The sequence below is a fragment of the Emydura macquarii genome, unplaced genomic scaffold (genome assembly GCF_026122565.2).
Source record: "Emydura macquarii macquarii isolate MOO-44397 ecotype Brisbane River unplaced genomic scaffold, CSIRO-AGI_Emac_v2 contig_2681, whole genome shotgun sequence".
NCBI classification, from domain to species: domain Eukaryota; kingdom Metazoa; phylum Chordata; order Testudines; family Chelidae; genus Emydura; species Emydura macquarii.
Genome location: NW_027132818.1, coordinates 4112662 through 4135344, shown reverse-complemented (window position 1 = coordinate 4135344; position 22683 = coordinate 4112662). Strand labels below are relative to the sequence as shown.

Genomic DNA, 22683 nt, shown 5'->3' with positions numbered 1-22683 from the left:
AACCCAGCTATGCTGATGATATACCAGCTGACCATTCTGGTATGGTAGGGAAATCCTCTATAGTTCCTTCATGTTGGTTTAAGGACTCTTTGCACCATTCCCACTTGAAGATCTGGACCTAAATCTTTATAGTCACCCGAAAATGGCTTCTATATATATGTTTTATATACATATATATAAAAGTATATATATAAATATATGTATAAATAAAAGTTATATATATATATATAAAAGTCATTTTACTGATATATTCATTACACACTTTCACAATGAGAACTGACACTGTGCAACACTTAAGAGTCAATGAAGTTGCACTGGTTGTAAGCAGAAAACTTGGTTCTGAATGTTTTCATTAGAAGTATCTGGAACGCTTTTAATTATGGCCATAAATTTCTTAAAGCTGAATTGCAAAGCTAAAATAAAAAATGATGTAAGCCCAAAAGTATATGCTAAATGCCCACTTAAGGTGTTGAAGGCATTCAGCACAGAAATAATGTTAGTTTAACTTGCTTATAATGGATTGCATGGGACTAATTGTATCAGTGAGATCACAGAATGATGCATTCTGGGATTTCTTTAGTGAACTAGAAAGGATTAACTGATGTCAAAACACTGGATTTCTAAAATAGTGGGTTTCAATGTATTCAGTATTTATTCCCATTTGTTGTCGGGGTGCGGGGTCAGTGTTAGGGGCCGGGAGGGAGATTTGCCACAAATTTCTGGGCATGAGTCAGTTTTCTTATAACTTTGGTTGGTATTGCACTTCTGTAGAAATATCCACTAACTTTTTTCCCTACAAATGCAATTATAATTTTTTTAACTCTAAAAGAGAAAAACATCAACTGAAAATGTTTTACATGCACTAAACACCACCTCCTACTGCACAATCCCTTGCTATGCAGTATTTTAGACCTTGTCTTTGTTATATTCAAAAAAACTCCCCAATAGAAGATTTGCCTGAAGATGGAGTGCAGGATCAGGCAAAAACACACTCAGAAAATAGTTTTATTTTGCCAAATTCTGTGCCAGCTCACACCCTGAGCAAGCCCATTGGCTTCAGTGGTTCAGCATGTGATGTGTAATTGAAGAATCTGTCTTGTTGCCATTTACTCCTACTTCAGAACTCAGTCCTGTGGGGTGTAGAGTATAAATAACTTCCATCAATCTCAATGAGAGGCAAGGGTGCTCTGCACTATCGGGGATTGAACCCTTTAACAGTTTTTGCTGTAAAAAACAAAAGTTAATTTCTGTTCGTATTCTCAGAGAATTATTACATTTCTTTCCAGATCAAACAGTGACATGAACATTTCCCTTCATTCACTGTTAGGAAAAGCGTGTTTTTCAACCTTTCCTTTGGACATCATCCATGTGTTAGAATATTTTTTAAGTGTATTTTTAAATAGCGACGGACAACTTCTGAAACACCATTTCAGCTTGAATGAGGTCACATGCTACCAAAATACTATTCATATTAGGAAACTCAGATGAATTGAAAGTAGCATAGCTATAAAAGGGAAGGCAACAGGTGCTTTGTTAGATAGCAAATACTGATCATTTTACTGCTCTTTATATATGTGTAAAATAAATTATACTTCATGTTAAAAAAAATTACAAACTTGTACCAGATATCAATAAGCTGCAGTGTTTCTAATTTAAGGTATAATGACTTTAAAATCTTTTGATGAATAAAACATGATATCCTGTGTGTCACTCTTCTAGATGAGCTCAGGTTTCATAATGTGATATGGGATTGAAAGAATTTTGCTTGGGTACCAAACATCTGATGACTAAGAGCAGGCTGGCAGGAAAACCGGGCACAGCACCACTACTGTGCTTCTACAGGAAAAACCGGAGGGATTATCAGCATTCTGAACTTTCCATAGAGATTACTATAAAGTGTATATTCAGCCTGTTATGAACAAGTATTTTCTGTGCTGCACCAAATGGTGGAGTAATTTTCTTGGGTGCAGCGGGGCTGCTCATCTGAATAGGAGTTATGGGATTGGGACACTAGAGTCGGTTCCCAAGTTTTACAGTGCCTTAATATGAATTTGAGCATGTAACATAATTTCACTATGCTTCAGTTTTCCTTTTTTGTAAAATAAAATGATCCTTGTCTACCTTTATAAAGTGCTTTTGAGAACTTCATATGAAAAGTGCTATATGAGTGCATGTTATTGTTTGATTTCTGCTTTATTTAAATGTTTTGTAATGGTACATCCCCAATAGCAAACAGGTTATAAAAATAATTACAGAATGATAATAATTATTCTACTTAATAGTTCAGGTGCAGTGCTGTATATATAAAATGCCTTCATATTAAGATTTGAAGGATAGGGCCTCAGAAAAATCAAGGAAAACTCCTCTTAAAATGTGAACTCAAACATTTGAAAATATATCTAAAAATCTAGTTTGTTTATGACATCTCTTTAGCTGGTAAACCAGATGGCCACCAAATCAGGATCACTGCAGTCACAGAAGTCCATGTCATCGTGTGCTTGGTTTCAGTGGGAATACACACATGAGTAAGGGCTGCAAGTTAAGGCCCTGGATTCTTGACCTCCATTGCTGTACTGAAACTGTCAGACTACACTGTCATCCGCATAGTACATGCAGCAGTCGTTCCGGAAGACGAATCAATATATAAAGCACTGAAATTTAAATTTAAATGTGATTCAAGGTTTCTTGGTTTATGTAGTTTCTGTGCCCTAAAGGGTGACTTGCAGCCCTGCATGGTACTATACTGACTGAAAGAGATGAGAGAGAATTGTTTTATGTTTTGTGAGTTAAGCACTGTTAAGACTGCAGTCTTTTGAAATGTGTGAAGTGTAATGTGGGATTTCACCAGAAACACTGATATATAATAAATGGAGAATATGAAATAACATGCTTACAACAAATAGTAAATACAAAAATATTATGTATTGAATTTGCAAATACATGCACGGTTTACACTGTGATCTGGTACCATTCAACTGTTTGGAAAAGTCATCCATGTGTTATTCATGTGTCAGTGTTTCTGTCTCATTTTGGGCATGCCAGAGAAATTGCATGTGTATGACCTGTGTTAGTGAATGATTAGGAATCTTGCTGTCTTGGTTAGTGAAGGTAAATCTTGTTGGTGCTTAAATACCAGGGTTTTATGCATATTAGAAATACATTAGGTATACGTAGGGCCTGTTCTTCATTGCATTGCACCTTGTGAATTCATTCAAACCTGTGCAAACGGGCTGTAAATGCTGTCTATATGATTTGTTTTACGTCCACTTTCAACAGGTTGAAGTGACTTCACACAGTGGAAAGCAGGAGAGAATCAGGCTCTATGAGAGACATCCTGGCAATGAAGTCCATGGGAGTTTTGCCATAGATTTCAGTGGGGCCACCAGGATTTCGCTCTGTCTGTAAACCAAAGAAAACCTTTAAAAATAATTAGTCCTGTAGTTTGAGAAAGAATCCCTCATTGAGATCAATATTAAGTGGTGGTGCTATTTTATTATGAAATTTCAGTAGCAATAGTGGTTGTGAGCAAAGCTAAATGTTCCCATAGAGATTATTATAAATATATTTTCAGAAGTATATTTACAACCGAGAAGAAAGAAAGACAGAAAGAAAGACTCACTCATGAGTGTACATATTTTGAAACTATTGACTAGATTCCCTTGGCCAGATTCTTGTTCCTGCTCTGGTGGCACAATGAATCTAGAAAGCAGGCTTAATCAGCTATCAGGGGAATCCCGAGGTAATGTAGAGCCAGGGTATGTCTACGCTGCTGATGGCATTGTTGGCAATGCAGGATCGATTCTGCAGAATTGATTCAGCGGCAGTGAAGACCCACTCAATCAATCCAGAAGTTGACGCCGTTAATCCACCCCCGCAAGAAGAGTAATTTGGCATTGACTGGAGGGCATTTCTACGTAACTTGCATTGACTGCTGCCGAAATCTGCTGACAGTGTAGACCAGGCCCCATTGTGGTGCTTCTACACCACCCGCTCCCAACCCCCAGCACAAGGGTTCTTCTTGGAGGAAAGGGAGTGTGGGCAGGGTTGTTGTGAAATGGGATAAAGCAGAGTGAAAGCAGATCCCAACACCCTCCCAGAGCCGATGGACCTGCACCCCTCCCTCTCAAATCAAACAACAGATCCAAAATTTATATTATGTTCTCTCGCAGGTACCTGTCTCCTCTGACATCTATCAGAGGCAGAAGCAGACAACCTCAGGCAGAAGCCTCAGAAGCAGACAACACAAATAAAATAATAAACAAATAAACAAATAAAGTAAACCATAAACAATTTATTAAATACAGAACCAGAGACACACACACAGAGCATTAAGCTCAGGACCCAAAGGTTTGCAGTTCTGTGTAATAGTGAAATAAACTAAAGAGTCTTTAATTCACGCCTTCTGGCTCTTGAAGCAGGATCAGGTAAGTACACGAAGGTCAGGTGAGACGAGAAGACTCAGGAACCACAGCCCATGAGATGAACAGTAACGGAGGACTGGAACTCAGGAACTGAGCAAAACACACTGGTACCAGGAACCACAATGAAGACAAAGACATTGACTAAGCTGCAACGAGGACACACTGGAACTGGGCTGGAACCACGACAAAGGAGCAATGAAGGTTAGCTAAGTCTGATGTTACAACACTGGGCAGCTCTGATTTATGGTGGCACTGGCTCATTTCCTGGCCAATGCCAGGATGTGGGGGGAGACATAAAGTTGATTTAGTATCCCCTTTGCAACTCCCCTTGCTTCTGCATCTAGTCCACCTCAGATGAACCAGAGAATCTGAACCCAGATGTGCTGTGCTTGAGACATTCCAGGACACAGGAATTTGAGATAACCTGTTAAATTAAATTTATTAGGTTTTTTAAAAAAAATATTTTGAAGGTAAAGAAACTAACTTTTTTTAAAAAAGGTGGTGTAATTGTGTTGGTCCATTGGTCCCAGGATATCGGAGAAACAAGGTGGGTGAGATTATATCTTTTATTGGACCAACTGCTGTTGGTGAAAGAGACAAACTTTTCTTAATAACAAAAACACATCATAACAATAGGTGCAGCAGATATATTGTCAGTCTACCTCCTGCCATATAGTATCCTCTGCACTTTGGAGGATTGCAGTCATCCAGAAGAAAACATACAGCCAGTAAGGATGTTTAAGATTTGCTTGCCATAATTGCCTCACTCCAAACAACTGCTTCTTTTTTTCTCAGCATTTCCAGATTCAGTTACTAATTACCTTTCTTATAGTTACAAAACTGACTAGCAGTGTCAGAAATAGCAGAAGCTACAAGCTGTTTGTTTTAAGTGAACTGTAATTTCAATTCCTGTCCAAAATATGTGTAAATACATCTGCCTTCAGAATGTATTTATAATGAAGGCTATACAAGACTCTAATATACTACTAAAATTAATCCACTGTCTCTTTAATATAGTAATTCTATCATCTGTTATTAGATACTGTGTTGTTAGACACTTTACCAAAGCCACTACAAACCTAGCCTAAAACACCATGTCTCATCCTCTTTGTTAGCTTTGATAGTTGCTTCTATCATTTAATAGCTTGCGTGTAGCCATTCCAAGTTGGCAATGTCACCCCAAGCTGATTGGAGCCACAGACATTTTTGCTGACTGGAGTCATGCTATCTTTGCCAGTTTTCTGGAATAGACACAGACACTGATTGGGTCATGCTGAAAACATTCCTGTCCTGTGAAGCAAGTCTGTTTGTATTTTAGGTTTGCCAGGACTAATGAATTAAAAATCTTGAACTCTCCAGTTTGCTGCTTAATAATGCCTCTGACAGAAAGATTTTTTTCCCTCTGAAGGGTGACAACATCATAAATCTCATTGTTGGAAAGGAAAGAAAGGGAGAGTGGAATTGTGAAGAAAAGTGGAAAAGGGTGGTCTTGTGGGACAGCAAAGCCTATGGGAAGTGCAGGTAGCAGCATGTTGCCCTAACAGCTGTCTCAGCTTCTCAGACTCTGTCAGTTTGTTGCTATGTAGCAGGTGCAGCCTTTTCTTTTATTGAATCTTTACTCCATAAAAGCAACGACAAGCCAAGGCAGTGGCTGGCCCTGGATTATACAAGTGCAGACTCTCCACTAAGTGAGGTAAGGCAACAGGTGTGAAAACTGAACTAAACTGATAGCGCTGTAACAACATTTAATCTGAGTTCTGCTACAGATTTTTATAAAGCAACAACAGCCAGTTCCATAGACAGTCCTCATGAATATGAAACTGCTTTCTGGGATCCTTTTAAACACCTCATTATACTCAAAGTCACCCATTCCCATACCCTTCTGTCTACAGAGTGATTATCCCTTTTTGTGTGAGGAAAATAAGTGGGAAGTTTGCATGCAGTTGGTCTGTTTCATTTCCCTTAGCTGATGGGCTACGCATCATCCTATTTACACACACAGCACTGAAAAGAAAGTTTCCCTGCCTTCTTGTTTTCTTCATTTGCTTTTTGATGATGGAGGGTATTGAGGATTCTGCAGAAAATTTGGTGAAGAAATAATCTTAATACATAAAACTAGATAATGTGATAACTGGTTCATGTACACTGCATATATAGATGGGATTTTCTTTCTGTAAATTAAAACAAAATGAGAAAGTCTCTTGTGTTGTGTTAAAAACATTAATTATTGAAGGGTGTATTTATTTTTGCTCCTGGATAGGTGGCTAAATACCGGTAATTTGTAAACATTGTAGACCACACAGTGTGTGACTGGGACAAAACCACAGATTTACTTCAAACAATGCTCAGTTATGGTAAGCTTAAGGCTTCCAACAAAGGAATCATATTGTATTTGTTATTAATGCTATTAACTTCCATGAATGTTTGTTTTTTTCTCATTTCTTAGTCTGTGATATTAAACACGAAGCATCTTATTATGTAGAAAACCTGACTGATGATGGATAACAGATGTGGGGCATGTGTGATACAGAATGTAGTGATGAACATTCTTGTTTTCAAAGCTGTGAGAATTTGTGTCTCTCTTGTTGTAGGTTTGTTTGAAAAAGCGGAGTATGTTCTGATAAATAATTTTGGCTTTGCAATTGTTCTGTTTTAAAAAAACAAAAAACATGCAGGGTCTCAAATACTTTTCACAAAGAGACTGTGGAATAGGGAGATCTTACTTTTAGAAAAAGTTACTACAAAAACATTCTGAAGATTTAAAAGTATTGTTCTTTAATTAAAATGATGCACTTTAAAGTGAAATTCCTCCATTCACTTCAATATGCTTTGGATCACACCCAAAAAATGCATTGTGTCTTTTTAAATGACTTTGTGGTCTCTCTGTCAACTGATGATGGTTGGGCGTGCGCATGTTCTTTTGATTAGTAATTATAGGGGAAGATGGAATTATTCATGAGATTCATCCAAATATTAATATGAAATGAGGCTGCCAGTTCCAAAGTAAGGGTTTTAGAATAATTGTTCTTTGTCTTTTAAAAAAAAAAAAAAAAATCTAAGCACTGTAAAACATCCACTATTTGATCAGAGTTCATGTCAATGGATCATTGTGTAACATTGCCACAGGGTAACAGTATCCCGCTGCTAGCTAAATGCTGAGACAGACAAAACAAATGAAAAATAAATGTTGATGTCATTGGGCCAAATTCATGCTTGGTGCTACTCCACTGCTTGCAGAGGATTGATGCCAGGGATGAATTTCCCTCATTTTGTGCATCACCACGCAAGACCTTTATCTTGTAATGATGTTCTGTTCTACTGATTTTATGTGATGCCCTAATAGAATGGGATTTTAGTACAGGAGAACAACCATTGCTTTCTAAAGTGTTACTGAAAAGCTGTGAGGTGATTGAGGAACAGAACCGTCTTTTTCCTTTTCACCAATTAAATGCCACATTCTCTACAGAAGAATAATGTAGTTTTTAGCAGTGTTACTGTACCTTACTGAATACTTTGATTTCTAATTTTCTATGGGTGTTTTACGGTTATGTATTTATTTATTTAAATATTATTCATATGCTAGTCCACCTAGATGAGAGAGGCTGCATTGCTGGGTAATGTTTGAAGTTTGCTTAGTTCTCTTAGCCCCCAGTCCTACAATGATTTCTGCCTGGACAGATCTCTCACCACTCTATGTCCCATTAACTTCATTTAGGCTCCATACAAGGACTGAGCTCATTGAAGGATTGGGGCCTCAGTATAAACCATTTGTGAATGTTAATTACAGCAGCTTTGTATGAGATATACAGGAGTTTAAGTTGGACTTCAAATATTTAATAGACTTTGGCCAAAAACTTTTATTTGAAAGTCTAAATACACATAGTGTAACTATAAGTGCCAATTAGCTTTGACCTGCGTTAAGCTTATCCAGTCTTATGTTGGTAGCAACTGAAGATCATTAATATTTGGTACCTGTGTGAAATGAATTGGGAGTTTGGGGCCGTTTCTTAGTGGACAGGGATCCACCTCATTAAAACCACCCTTTGGAGTTGGCAAACTCAGAAGAAAGGCCAGGAGCTGAATTAGGCCCTGATCCTGCAACTGACTCTCTCTAGCAGACCCTTAATGTCTGCAAGGAATCCCACTGAAGGATCAGTGCCAAGGTTTGGAGAATTAACAATCTTCTGACCCTTAAATGTGTGACTGTTCAGGTTAAGGCTGAGATATGCTGACAGGACAATGTGGGGAAATTCGCTTTGTTATTGCCTGAGCTGTACCTGAACTGATAAGTCAAAGAATTTACTCCCTAGCACTAAATTTCACTTTAAAAGTTTTTAAAAAGAAAAATCAAATGTATCTCTGTGCATGTCATCTTAAATTTGCTTTATTAGAATAAAAAATGCAAAAAGTGCAGCTAAGTTGAAGATGTAATGGCTTCACATGACCTGTAATGTATGCAATATTTATATAATTGCAGCTGGAACATACAGATAAACGTGTAGGCTCAAGTGCCCACATGATCACCACAGCAAGGGTACCTGCTGATAAGCCAGTACGAATTGCCTTCAGTCTAAATGACTCCCCAGGTACAATTTAATTTTATAGAATAAATCAAAATGAAATGTTTCTAAATTTTATATGTTCTTGCCAGTATTTATGATGTCAAATGAAGTCCAATGTCATGGATGGACTTTTTCCATAAAGTGTGTATATGATCAGTTTTCCTGTCTGGTAACTACAATATCATTAGTGGAAACTAACAGTAGATTAAAATCACTTGTCCAATAGCCCAGATACTGTAAAAGTGAGCTTTATTTCAGCGGAATGTGGAATAAACACAAAATTGTGACTGAACTACCAATATATTTGCATATAAACTGAAAAAACATTTAAAATTCCAAGGCAACATTTTTTTTTTATTTTGTTATTTTATTTTATTTTATTTTGATGGAGAGAGCTAAGTTGTCATCTAAGGAAAGGTCAGAACAAGAAGACTTTCCCATAGGCAGAAAGGTTGAGAAGTGACGACAGTGCCCAACTGGAGGGAAGGATTGAGGAGAGCGCCCTTCAACATGACATGTTCCCCGACAAAATAGCATAAATTCCATTGCAGTTTGTCCTGTAAGCTAGTGCTGACTGAGCATTAACTTCTCCTGTGTAACGTGTGCACATATGAACCATTGGGTTAGGTTCACGTTATTGACTGTACCTTAATTTTTTAAGATAGGCACCTTGTGAAAATCAGAATGGAATAAAATAAACCAGCAACAGGGAAGCAATGACAGCGTCACAAAGAAGGAAGCTAGCTCTGCTGTCAATGCTAGGGGAGAGCCTGGAGGCAAGTCAGAGGTGTGTATATAGAGCCTGAAACCACAGGGTTTCATTTATCATTTTCATGAACCTACTTCTCATGCATGTTTGCAGAGCAGCTCTGCTACAATACTATCTGTCTCCTTTTTACAATATGGATGGTGTAGTCAGCTTCTGTTCTCAGTAGTCACAGATCTTTTCGGGTAAGTTATTCCATTCTGTGCATTCTTACACAAAAGGGTAACATACATATATATACTGGGCCCTACATATAAGGGGCAAACCCTAGCTCCAGCTTCAGTCTGAACAGCTGGGCTGTGCACTAAGGGGATAGGCCTGGGTGGGATGGAGTGGCGAATGGACTTCGTATGCAGGCTGGATTCATTACTAGCATGCCATGCTGGGGTACAGTTAGGCCCCACAAAGCTGTGATCAGCTGTGATCTGCTGCATGCAAGAGTTGTAGACCTTTATAAAGGCTCCAGAGATTCTTTTCTTCCTCCCACAGTGGAACTGCCTTGATCCACTGTGTCTTTCATCCTCTGTGCATGCGAAGGAGGGAAAGGGCAGTATTTCTCCCATCAGAACCCATTTTGCCATCAGTGGAATACATCTTTCGTTGAACTAGGATTATTTCATGCTACCTCTGTCTTCCAATTCTGGGAACTCTGTAACTAATGACCACTGTAATTGTTTATTTTGTTTTTTCATTCTTTGTATTCTTATTTTCTCTGAATGGTCTTCAGTATCTAACTGCTTTTTTGTATACTTTTTACACATAGAACCACATTCAGACATGATATAAGTAGAGACAAGTCCACGGACTTAAGTGGAAAGGCATCCACTTACACTTCATTTGAACTGTGTCACAGAGCAGATTTAAGGTTGTTGGAGGAATAACAACGCTCCATTTCCTGAATGTTGTGTGAATACAATCTCAATTTTAATGTTACATTCATGACATTTTTGTCATCTTTCTTTTTTCTTTTATAATTTTAAAAATATTTAAAAATAATATTCCTGTATTTATTACTACTTAATATTACAGTAGTACCCAAAAGCTCAATCTACATTACAGCCCCGAGGGGATGTATAATTATGTATGGTAACTTGGTCCATATACCAGACAACTTACAATTTACAAAGACAAGTGACACACAAAGATTGGGAGAAAGATACATTCAACTGGGAAGGAGGATGAGCAGGCGGGCGCAGGTATATATATGTTATATATTGTAAATTATAATTACCAGTCTATTATAATATATAAGGAAAGAATCAACTATCCCCATCTGCCTGTCAAGCCATCCTTAACAATCTGATTTCTTATAAGCACGATGGCAAAGAGATTCCTGAAGAGAAATTTTAAGGAGGGGAGAGGAGGAGTGTCCTTATGAATCATGGAAGAATCAGATGCTCGTGTGAGAAGCTGAAAATCAGGCAAGGGAGGCTTGTACAATGGGCAGAGCAGAGGAGATGGAAGGGTAATGTGATAAGGGAGAAGAGAAGACAGTAGTGAGGGGCAAGGTTGTGAAGGGCATGGAAGGTCACACATCAATAATGTTGCAAGCTGTTCCCTTCTCTTACCCTACCTCCTCTGCTCTACCAGTAATTCCAGCCTCTCTCTCTTAACATTTGTAAGAAGGTTCAGAACTATGGAAAAGTGATCATTCTCTATTAAATTCTGTAGGACTTCCTTGTTGCCCTGGCTTTCAGCATACATGTGTTTATTGCAGCAAGTGATCCACACTGTGAAGATAGGAGAGAGTAAATAGCAATCAGTAGATTAAGGACCATATATCACACTGAACTGCAATCCTGCTGCACTACTCCGAAATATAAACCAGTATAGTATTTGACCACTTCAGGAGAATTCAGTGCCTAATGTTAATGGAAAGCCTGAATGGAGACATCAATATCGAAAGTATTGAAACAAGGCAAAAGAGTAACCACCCCAAGTCTGAGATTTTACAGAAAACCGTATTCAAATGATCAGAGTGTAAACGCATAACTGAAATGTCTATTTTTAAAGATCCACTGCAAAGAAACTAATAAATCTGCTGATTCACTATCACCTTTATCAATTTTAAATTTATAATCTTTTCTTCTTTTCACCTTTTTATATTCCTCTAACCCTTTTATGATTTGAGGAAAATTGCTTTTCTCAATTTAGGAAGGAGTTCTGTGTTTCAACTCGGACAGCATTGTGAGAGATTTAGTATTGTGATGGTGTGTAAAAAATCTCACCCACAGCTAGATGGTGAGGGAATTAAATTAATTTAATTTTTTTTATCTTAGATTTTGTTTTATTTGCTAGGCATGGTGGCAGGCATGACTCTCAGTAAGGCTGAATTATCCTAACAGAGTAGTGCAGGGACTTGGTAGGAGGAATTTACAACATAATCAGATATAAAAAGGGAAAAAGAGTATTTCTTCTGGATGATGATTATTTCACTGATTAGGACTGCAACAAAATACTGGGTCTGAGAATTATTAGAGCAGAGACTGTTATCAACTCAAGAAAATGGATTTATTTTGTGTTATTAATCTACAAGATGGGATATGGCTTATGACATACAAAAATTGTTTTACTATGTTTAAAAGTTGGGTTTTTGGGGTCCTGACAGTGACCACAAAGAGAATTAAAACCAGGCCAGTCCTGTGCTGTATTTTTTTGTGATTGTGGGGTGACCAGTTCCTTGAAAGGCTTGAGGGCAGTCTGACCAACTGCTAACCGTGACTCTATATAAAAATACAATTTTATTGTGTATCGCTTAATTCTGTATATATAGATATCTATATTTGGCTCTCTTATTCAAGTTCACTAAGCTGGCAATAGACATAAATTCTCCCAGGGTTTGTCAGAGTTGTAGCAGTTTAGTTTAAGGTGTGATTTAAAACTGATTGAATTAAACTAACACAAAAGGCTGAATGGAGAAGTTCATTTCAATTTTGCTTAAAATGATTTAGGAATAGATTTAATCTAAACCAAATACACTGTTAAGCCAAAATAAGGGCATGACCACACTTAAAACTAGGCATCGGCACAGTTGCATTGATGCAGCTGTGCTGCTGTAGCGCTTTAATGAAGACACTCTAAACTGATGGGAGAGAGCTGTCCCATCGGCTTAGTTAATCCACTTCCCTGAGAGGCGGTAACTAGGTCAGTGGGAGCTCTCCCACCGACATAGCGCTGTCTGCATGGGAGTGGGTTAGGTTGGTGTAACTATGTCACTCAGGGGGTGGATTTTTCACATCCTTCAGCAACATAGTTATACCAATATAGTTCTGTAGTGTAGACTAGACCTATGAGTGTCTACACAGGGGGTTGCACCAGTTTAACTAAACCAATTTAGTTTGTATATAGACAACACCTCAATCAAAACCAGAATCAGATTCCATGGTTAATCTTGTTTTTTATAGGTGTTAGGGCTAAGTGGTTAGAAGTAGCAGCTTTATTCTAATAGGATATGATGGGCATGCCTGTAGTTTGTAGGTGTACCAGCTAAATAGGATGCAAGGCATATCTTGTTTTGTAAGTAAAATACATAGCTTTACATCCCTAAGGAGAGCTTAAATCCAGTTATAAAATACAGTGGAATTGGGTGGTATCTAACAATAGAATTCATGCATTTTTTTTCTAATTGTCAATCATTTATTTCACTTGAAGTCCCCAATCATTTTAATCCAGTTCTCCTACTGTGGTCGTGGGGAACCCTTGCTTTTTGTTATATGTGGCCAGATAAGCCAATAATTGTGTGTTTTACAGTAGATGCTTCCTCAGCAGCTCCTTCAAATCCCTCCTTCAGTCTTACTTTAATGCCTGTAGCTGAAAATGGATAGGTAAAGGACCAGTGGGGATTGCTAATGCATAAAATATATGTCCAAAGTTTATAAACCAAGGTACCTAAAAGTTAGGCTCCTCAAGCCACACTTAGGGTTTATCTACACTTAAAACGCAACAGCCCCACAACTGTGCTGCTGCCGCTGTGCCACTGTAGCACTTCAGTGTGGACACCCGAGAGATGGTAATTGGGTCAATGGAAGAATTCTTCTGTTGACATAGCGCTGTCTACATGGGGAATTAGATTGTCTTAACCATGCAGCTCAGGGGTGGGGATTTTTCACACCCCTGAGCAGCATAGGTTAGGCTCAACAGAAGTGGCCTGATTTTTCAGAGATAATGAGCATCCTCAGCTCCCAATGACTTCAGTGACACTGTGATGATCTATCCCTCTGAAAATCATGTCTTCCTTATGATACGGATCTAGGAGTCTAATCATGAGCTCTCATGCTTAAAAATGTTGTCCTATACTTTAAAATAATTTGGAACCATCAAGCTGTGCAAACAGCTATCTTAACCATGTAAAATCATAATAAATGGCTCCTGCATTGTGCTTTTCATCCCTAGGTCTTAAAGTGACTTGTAATCTTGTTTCCACAGTGATGGTGGTATTATTTATTTGTGTTGTGGTAGCACCTAGGAGCCGTAGTCATGGACAGGACCCCATTGTGCTAGGCACTGTACAAACACAGAACAAAAAGACAGTTCCTTTATAATTGAAGTGAGACAACAGACTATATGTGGATACTGCAAATAGAAGGGCAGAGCACAAGGAAACAGCAAGGCAATATTAATTATTATTGTTACCCTGACCTCTGTCCTTCCTATTTACCATGCTCACTTGTTGAGTCTGTCTTAAGTTAGGATATGTCTATACAGCAAATAGATACCCACGGCTGGCCTCTAGATACCCAGCTGACTGGGGCCTGGGCTACGGGGCTGTTTCATTGCTGTGTAGCTGTCTGGGCTCAGGCTGGCACCTGGACCCTGGGACCCTGCAAGATGGGAGGGTTCCAGGGCTTGGGCTCCAACCTGAGCCCCGTATGCCCAAGTCAGACATACCCGTAGATTGTTAGCCTCTGGGGACAGGTGCTGTCATCTTATGTTTGAACAGTGCCTACCAGGAAGGGTCCATGATCCTGATTGGGGCCTTTGGGAACTACTGTAGTACAAATAAGAAATGCATTATTTTAACAAAATGTCTGGACTTCAAAGTGCATTCATTCTAGTTAGAGACTTATATAAGAAAATAATAATAATATCCCGGATTAATCCTTAAAACCAAGTTCTGTCTTTGGTAACACTCATGCCACTTTTCTGAGGATTGCCCAGGAATTTATGGGAGATGCCCTTAAAGAGCAAGGGACTGCGAGTCCCCCACAAAACATCCTTTGACTTAGGGGAAAGTATGCTGAGCAGGAAGACCATGGGTTTTAATATTTTTGTGAAATTCATAATGCTTATTACTAAACAAGCCCCTCATATTCCTATCCTAAGGGCAGGCAATTATTTTTCCCCTACCCTTTTTATAAGGGAGGTAACTGAGAGGCTGGACAAGGTCATTTCAGGCATAACGGGAATAGAACCCAAGGCGTTCATGTGACAGAGCCAAGTCACAGCCATTTAGCCACAGTGCCTTTTAGCAAGCAATAGCTCTACTTGTCTGTCTGTAAACACTGCTCTGGCCTCTAGACACTGCCCTCCGAGAGCCAGGATTAGAAACCAGGAATCCTGAAACACAACATTCCACTGCTGTCTTACAAACAGTTGTGTAGCGCATTGGCAAAGTGTGTGTAGTATCCTTCATTAAAGGCTGATCCACATACAAGAAAGATGTCTGCTTATGTTACCTGTATGTGGATCAGCCTTTAATGAAGGATACTACACACACTTTGCCAGTGCACTACACAACTGTTTGTAAGACAGCAATGGAATGCTGTCTCTTCCATTCCCAGCCAGTGGTAAGACTCCCATTAACTTTAGTGACAGTGTGATTGGGCACTTAAACTGGAGTTTTAAAAGGAGTCTAAGGGAGTCAGGATTCCATTGAAATTCACTAGGAGCGGGATGCCTAACTCTCTTTGGGTTCCTTTGATAATTGCAGCCTTTTACTGGGTGGGTGGGTGGGTGGGGGAAGCGCGGCGCTGTGTTTTTTTACCTTTAATCTATAGGTATGTGTATGAATTTCTGAATTCAAGAAAATTCTTGCCACTTAAATTCCTAGTTTATCTGGTGTATAACAGCACAAAGACCTTGATTTAAAGAAGTCTTAAACTAGTGTAACTAAAAATAACCTCTTGCAGCTGTTCAGTAGATGCTAAGGCAGGCTCATTATAAAATGTACTATGGTATGCTATAATGGTTAAGATACCAATAAGTTCTATTTTTAGTACCATTGACTCGGTCGCTTTGTGTTTAAAAAAATAAGCAGTGAACATCTGCTTATTGAAAGAATTTCCTCGGCAGCTATTTCTTTTTAGATTTCATCCTTTTAAAATTATTTAGGGAGTTTGTTTTATAGCTATGCTGCAGTTTGTAGTGTAACATTTTTAATAATTTGAAACTTATAAAAATTCAATGAGATGATATTTTACAAATCTGGTGCTGTTGAAAAATAACAGCAATCCTTGTGCTAAGGGTGTACATGTTCTTGGCTTTTTTTTTTTTTTTTTCCAAATTAAAATCATGAGGGGTCTTCCTTACTGCTATTGGTACATTATGTCGTACTGCTGGAATTGTCAAAACAAACATCAGCTTAACTGCTCTCTACAACTCTGATCCAATATTGCTGCCAAAATGATTTATAATTATTCAGCCAAATGTTTGTAGAGTAGCTGTACTACTGGTCTGATTGAGTCATATTCCTTCTTTCCAGTTGGCTGTGCAGCAAGATTTGTCTTTCTTCTTTTAGAATATTTGTCTATTTTTTAAATTTGTACAAGAAGGCAACAGCAACTTAAAAGTAACTTAAAAGTAAACACTTGCATGTTGATGAGGAGTAGCTTTATGCAATTAAAAAACTTAAATCTCTCGCAGGAGAATCCTTCTGGGTAGGTGGTGGGGGGTGCTTTTAATAATGATACCTCAAACTAAGCTCTTAGAATATTAATACTTGATTTTGTTACCTATAGGTGACATTAACTGAGATGACTCTATTTGTTTTACTTTTGTTGTTGCCCTCTTTTCCACTTCATTTTTCCTTGGTACAACCCTCACTTTTGTTTGTTTGTTTGCATCATCTCCAATGTTATTACAGTATGAGTCATGGTAAGGTCAGCTCATTGCCCTGGATGCCAACTCTAACTGTGTTAGTTAAAGTAAGGCTTTGACTGTATACTAGCCAATATGGACACTCTGCCTGGAAAAAGGTTGCTTATTTTGCCTATCCCCTACCACAATTGCTATGCTTCATAACCATTGATGGTAAGACACAGAGGTGCAAAATACCTGGCAAGATAGTGTGTGTGAGCAGACCCCTGCATCCTCACAAAGCCCTGTTGACTTCAGTGAAGCTCTGTGGGAGCACAGGGATCTGTCAGCACAGAGCAGCTTTCAGGATCCTACCTAAGTTAATAGTTTTCTACTTCTTAAACATCTGTAGTTTAAATGTGACATTGTATACAACAGGTTTTGAAAGCTAGCTAGTAATGAAGATGTGTAACTTGCAGCAAGATACATAAACAATAGTACAATCCAATGCAAAACCGTTAGTGTGACAGTGACTATGATTAATGAATATTTCCACATGAGTATGATTCATGTTTCTCTTCTCAATCCAGTTCCTAGTGGGCAGGGGTTCACACCCCAAAACTAGCATGACAGGCACTCACTCACAGCTGATTGGCAGCCTATGCTAAAAAGCCCTGATAGGATTGAGCATAGTGAATGAATTAATCTTATCCCTGCAGGTGTGTGTTTCCAGGTCAGAGTAAAGACACATAAGTAGTGCAGTATGAAGAAACTTGCACTGCTGCTGTCTATGCTGTATCATTTCTCGGTAGCTATACAAAGAACCTCAGTTTCCAAGGCTGTCAATCTGGTATGTTTCATTTACTGCAGGGGAAAAACTGTTTTTTGTATTGTTGGTTTAGCCCTGGTAAACCATAGCAGAGAAGTCATTTTTAAGACAGTTTAGAAGTCATATTTATAATTGGGCCCAGCCCTATGATGTGTTGAGTTCCTCCTAGAAGGTGCTGAGCTCTCTCCACTCTTTACTGAAGTCATGAGCTTATTGATGGCATGGGTGTATATGGCAGAAATCTGAATTATTTGTACTGTAACTGGGGAGCAGGGGATACAAATTGTCTGGATTGATTGATTGATTGATTTACTGTGCTATAATACATTCTACTGGTGTGATTCTGTTTAATTATTGTAATACAAAGTAAGGCTTCACTTCTGCAAAGACTTAACTTTCCATCCATGAATAGTTCATTGAGTTCAGTAGGACTACTAACAAGTGTCAAGTTAGCATGGCTGTAATCGTTTGCAGGATCAGGACATAAGGGACAAGATACTGTGTTAAGTGAACATATGAAATGTCTTTAAAGTAAGTGTTATCTTTCAAAATGTATGTTTACATTTTAGATGATACTCCTCCTGAAAATACCTTTCCTTTGGCTTTTCCAGAACTAGAACAGCAACTTCAGGTAAACCTGGATTTTTATTTTAAACTATTTATTTTATTTTATTTTAATCTATACCATGTGGACTGGATTTTTTAAAAAACTTGAAACAATATATTTGTACTGCCACAGCTAAGTTGCTCTGAGTGTTTCAGTGGTGCACATCTGAGCTGTAAAAATTTAATGGGACTGCACATTTACATAGAGAGGAACTATATCGATAAGGAAATTGGTTTGTCATTTTCAACCCAATGCAAGGAAATGTGGCCATTGTAGCAGTTTGTTTGTTTGTTTGTTTCTTTCTATTTACAAATGATTTGTGTGCAAACCTTAGCAGGACCCATCTTACTGCCATTGGAGTGCATAGGAGTTTCACTGCTGATTGGGCCTATACTCTGTGAAATGGTTTAAAGCCCATATCCAGTCCAAGAGAGTCTCCAGACAAGATACTTCACTGGGGCTAAGAAGCACTCAGAGAAACTGGGGCAAGAATGGGGTTGGATTGCAAAGATTTCTACTGCATTTCACTCCTACACTTAATCTTGGGCCATCCTGGTTCCAGGTCAGTCTCCACCATAAATTAGAGTATCCTGAAGGTTACCCTAATTTATGCTGTTTGGTCAACAGCCTCCACTACAGCGTTTAGGGGATCACCAGGATGTAAACACTCAGCCATGCTCCCTTTGTCTCAGCCACCCTTTCTACATGAGAGCTGCTGCAGTGATGGGGAATCCTTCTGCTGCCCACTAAGATGGCTTTAGGGCTGCAGTTTGTGATGTAAGGGTAACACAAAGCAGCCCAGCTCACCAGAGAATCGGACTATTTCTATTGGTCTATGGAAACTCAGATGTTTAGCAGGCAAAGAGCTGGCTCCCTGTTCCAGGGATGAGTACTGCTTTGGTAGTAGCTGCAGAAGGGTGACAGTTTTAGGCCTTTGAGCAATCAGATTCTGTAAATGACAGCAAGCATCCTCTTACATATAAATGCAAAGGCAGGTGCTTTCCTTACTGTAAACAAGGAAAGATTTTCAAAGGGGCTGCATGGTCCAATGATGTTTCCTTAGCTGTCTTCTGTCAATCAAGATGAGGGCAGGGGGCCATTGGTCTGGAGAAATATCACTTTCTGTCCTTCCCTCTGTCACCAAAAAAATAAAATGACTGGGGAGAAGATGAAGAACAGAAGCTGTCCTCACCCTACCGCATCAGAATACGGAGAACAGGGGTGGGCCTATGGGATTTATAGGGCAGGAGTAGGAAAGGGAAGAGAGAGAGGCCCAGACTATGGAGTCATGCTTGATAGGGCGTATGATGCTCTGTTTGCCTTTCTTCAGTCTGCTGACCTTTCTGCTGTTACAGAAGGCTGTGCATATTTTCTGCAGCACAGAGTTCTAATTTAAGCAAGCCAGTAGTTTTGAATGGCTACAGCATTGAATGGGAGTCAGGAAACCTGGGTTCTATTCCCAGCTCTGCTGTGACTTCCTCTGTGACCCTGGACAAGTCACTTCACCTCTCTCTGCATAACTGTGTAAAAATGGAAAGCGTGATATTTATTTTTCTGTGAAAAGCACATTGAGACCCATGGATGAAGAATGCTATGTATGGCTTTCTTTGCTGCTTTTGATATTTAAAAACCAAGTTACTCAGATAATCTGTTGTAGCTACTTTATGGCCAAAGTGACTATTTTTTCATTAAAAAACAAACAAAAAAAAAAAACTGTTTGCAGTGTTGTAGTAGCTGTCTTGGTCCCAGGATATTAGAGAAACAAGGTAGGTGAGGTCATATCTTTTATTGGACCAACTTCTGCAGGTGAAAGGGATAAAAACCCTATAGCCAAGTGCTGAACACTTTTCACAAAATGATCACTCCATATCTGACTTCTCAATCTTCATCCCCAAAGGAAAACAGCACAATACCTTCAAAAGATGAGCCTAGGAACTTAAATTAATAAGTCTGTGTCCCAGGATCCCCTCATTGCAGGTGACACCTTCTCCAGCCCTCTGGGATTAGCTCTTTCCAAGTCCAAGACCCCCTTCTGCATACTCTACTGCCATGCTCTCATGCGACTCAGGGTGCTCCCTTTTTGTGACTTGGCCCTCCAGCCAGGTCACTATACAAAATCAGTTCCTTACCAGCAGTCTTAGTCAGTCTTCTCATTCACTTACCCTATACTGTCACTTCCACAGAGGCTGGTAGGGGAACCCAGGCCCATCCTCTACTCCAGGTTCCAGCTCAGGAACTCTCTTGTCAGCAGCTAAGGTTTGCACCATCCTGAGCTTTGCGGCTTTTTTATCTAAGCCTTTCCTACTCCTTCTGGCTCTGCTCCTCTCTGAATTTGTCAGCCCAGTCTCCCTCCTCCCAGGGAGTAACTGCACTACAGGCTAATTTCTATAGTCCCAAACACACCTCCCTTCCCCCCAGGGAGTGACTGCAGACTACTTCTCTGAAGCGTCTCTCTGCTACCAGCTCCCTGGCTTTGTAGAAGCCCTGCCTGTTTCTACACAGCTGAGTTCCCCCTAATTAGGGCTTTCCTCTCCTCCTTAGTCCCCCCAGTTTGCAGCCTAATAGGTCAATTGCCGCCTCCCCTCCCCCGCCTACATTAACCCCTTCAGTGTGTTCAGTAGGGAACCCACTCTGTCACACTCTGCTAGACACTAAAAATCATAGACTCAGCAAAGACATTGGATTTATGGCTCATTACAACAATCTATAACCCACTAACCTTCCTTTGTCCTATGACTGCAGAGGTATTAACACCCTACTTCACTTTGAATGGTCTCTTACAATATGTTAACTCTTTATGTTTAACAGTATGTTCCACCTTGTATTCAGCTGTGATGTTCTGAGTACCTTTCCCAGACCTGAAGAACAGCTCTGTGTAAACTCAAAAGCTTGTCTCCTTCACCAACAGAAGTTGGTCCAGTAAAAGATATTACCTCACCCCCCCTTGTCTCTCTAATTTTTATTAAGACTTTTACAACCCATTTTTAGTATGTATAATACACTCTGTAAATGTATACTTTCACAATAGACTGAAACTACTCCTTTGGAAGCATTTAAGTCTGTTGGATAAATAATAGCCCTTTAAAAATATTCTAAATACACAATGGAAAAATTCTACAAGGAGCCTTCTTGGTCTGTTGAGTCCATAACATTTTTTTTAAAGAACTGCCTGAGAACTTTCCTTCTCCCTCAAGAGCTCAGGACGCCAGAGGCAATCCAAAGAAACCATTAAAAGCTTCGGGTCACATAGTTTTGTTTTTATTATCTTTCAGGAACATTTTTGTAATATCATGGAAGTATAAATTATGATGTGTGTCTGGGCTGCTGATTGTACTAGATTAAATTTTAGGCCCCAATCCTTCAGGCATTTATGCACATGCTTAAATTTATACATGTGAGTAATCACATTGAGTTAATGGACAAGTACTCAAGTGGTTGCCAGACTGGTCCTAAACTCATGCTTTTGCACTGTGTTTAAATTTAACAGTGAATGCAGCTCAGCCTTGAGTTTCCTTGCTACTGTCAGTTTGTTTCACAACTATAGTGTAACAGAAGTGGTTTTTTATATTTGATATCTTAATAAACTTTATTTTTAAGTACTATAAACTAGACAATTTCATTTTGATTTCTCCGAATCCAAAAATGCTGTCAATTGCAACACAGTAGTTTGATTTATAAATATGCTTGTATATATCTTCACAGTGAAAATACCAATACTTCAGATTACAAATGTTTCATCACAGTGTCAGATTTATAGGCAGAGACACTGATATTTTATTAAGAGAAACAAAATATACATTTAAGTGCCAGGTAACTGGCTATACAATGATTGATACTAAGTTTTCTTATGAAAAAAGTTTTAAAAGTAAGTTAAAGTAACTTGACAACTGTAAGCTCTCAAACTCATAGAGGAGGATTTTGAAACTTGTAATAACAAAGAGCACAAATGACTTCTTTTTCTGAAGAATGGAAATCTTCAATCCAGAATTCTGATCTACTTGGTGAATTCCCAGCAAGAATTTTGTTCTAAAAAACCATTTCTGAAAGTTCTATTTTCCATTACTCTGCAATGGAAAAATTCCAAGGATTATTAATTGCTTTGTGTTAAAAAAAAACAAAAAACTACTCCACAATTCTGATTGACTGCATCTAGAAGATGTTACACGTGGCCATCTAGCGCACACTAACCTCAGAAAGTTCAGTGTGTACTGACTACTCAGCAGGCTAAACTGTCTAGGTAGAAAGGCTGAATCATTCTGACATACTATATTACAATTAATGAAATAAATAAATTCACATGCAGAAATTACCAAGCTGCTCAAGTAAAGCAGAGCTGATGTGAATAAAACTCCCTATCTTCCACTTTCTTCAGCTGGCTGTCCTTGGCCCCAGTTCAGCAAAACACTTAAGCACGTGCTTAAGTCCCAGTGAAGTCAGGTGCTTTCCTGAATAAGGATGGACTTAAGCACATACTTAAGTTTTGC

General features: G+C 38.8%; 1 protein-coding gene across 6 annotated transcripts in view; it reads left to right on the top strand.

Moving 5' to 3' along the window:
• The first annotated feature begins 6053 nt into the window (after positions 1 to 6053).
• The window catches only part of MAP3K7CL (MAP3K7 C-terminal like), a 42845-nt gene continuing 26215 nt past the window's right edge, over positions 6054 to 22683 (top strand). For 2 of the 6 annotated variants that reach the window (XM_067565653.1, XM_067565657.1), the window contains exons 1-4: positions 6086 to 6114; positions 6682 to 6775; positions 8899 to 9007; positions 18162 to 18223. In XM_067565653.1, coding sequence (XP_067421754.1) covers positions 6773 to 6775; positions 8899 to 9007; positions 18162 to 18223 — 174 coding nt within the window. In that variant the 5' untranslated portion in view covers positions 6086 to 6114; positions 6682 to 6772. Of the gene's footprint in view, positions 6127 to 6681; positions 6776 to 8898; positions 9008 to 9644; positions 9771 to 17541; positions 17614 to 18161; positions 18224 to 22683 lie in introns of those variants that run through there. The other 4 variants (XM_067565658.1, XM_067565654.1, XM_067565656.1 and 1 more) reach the window with 4 other exon arrangements.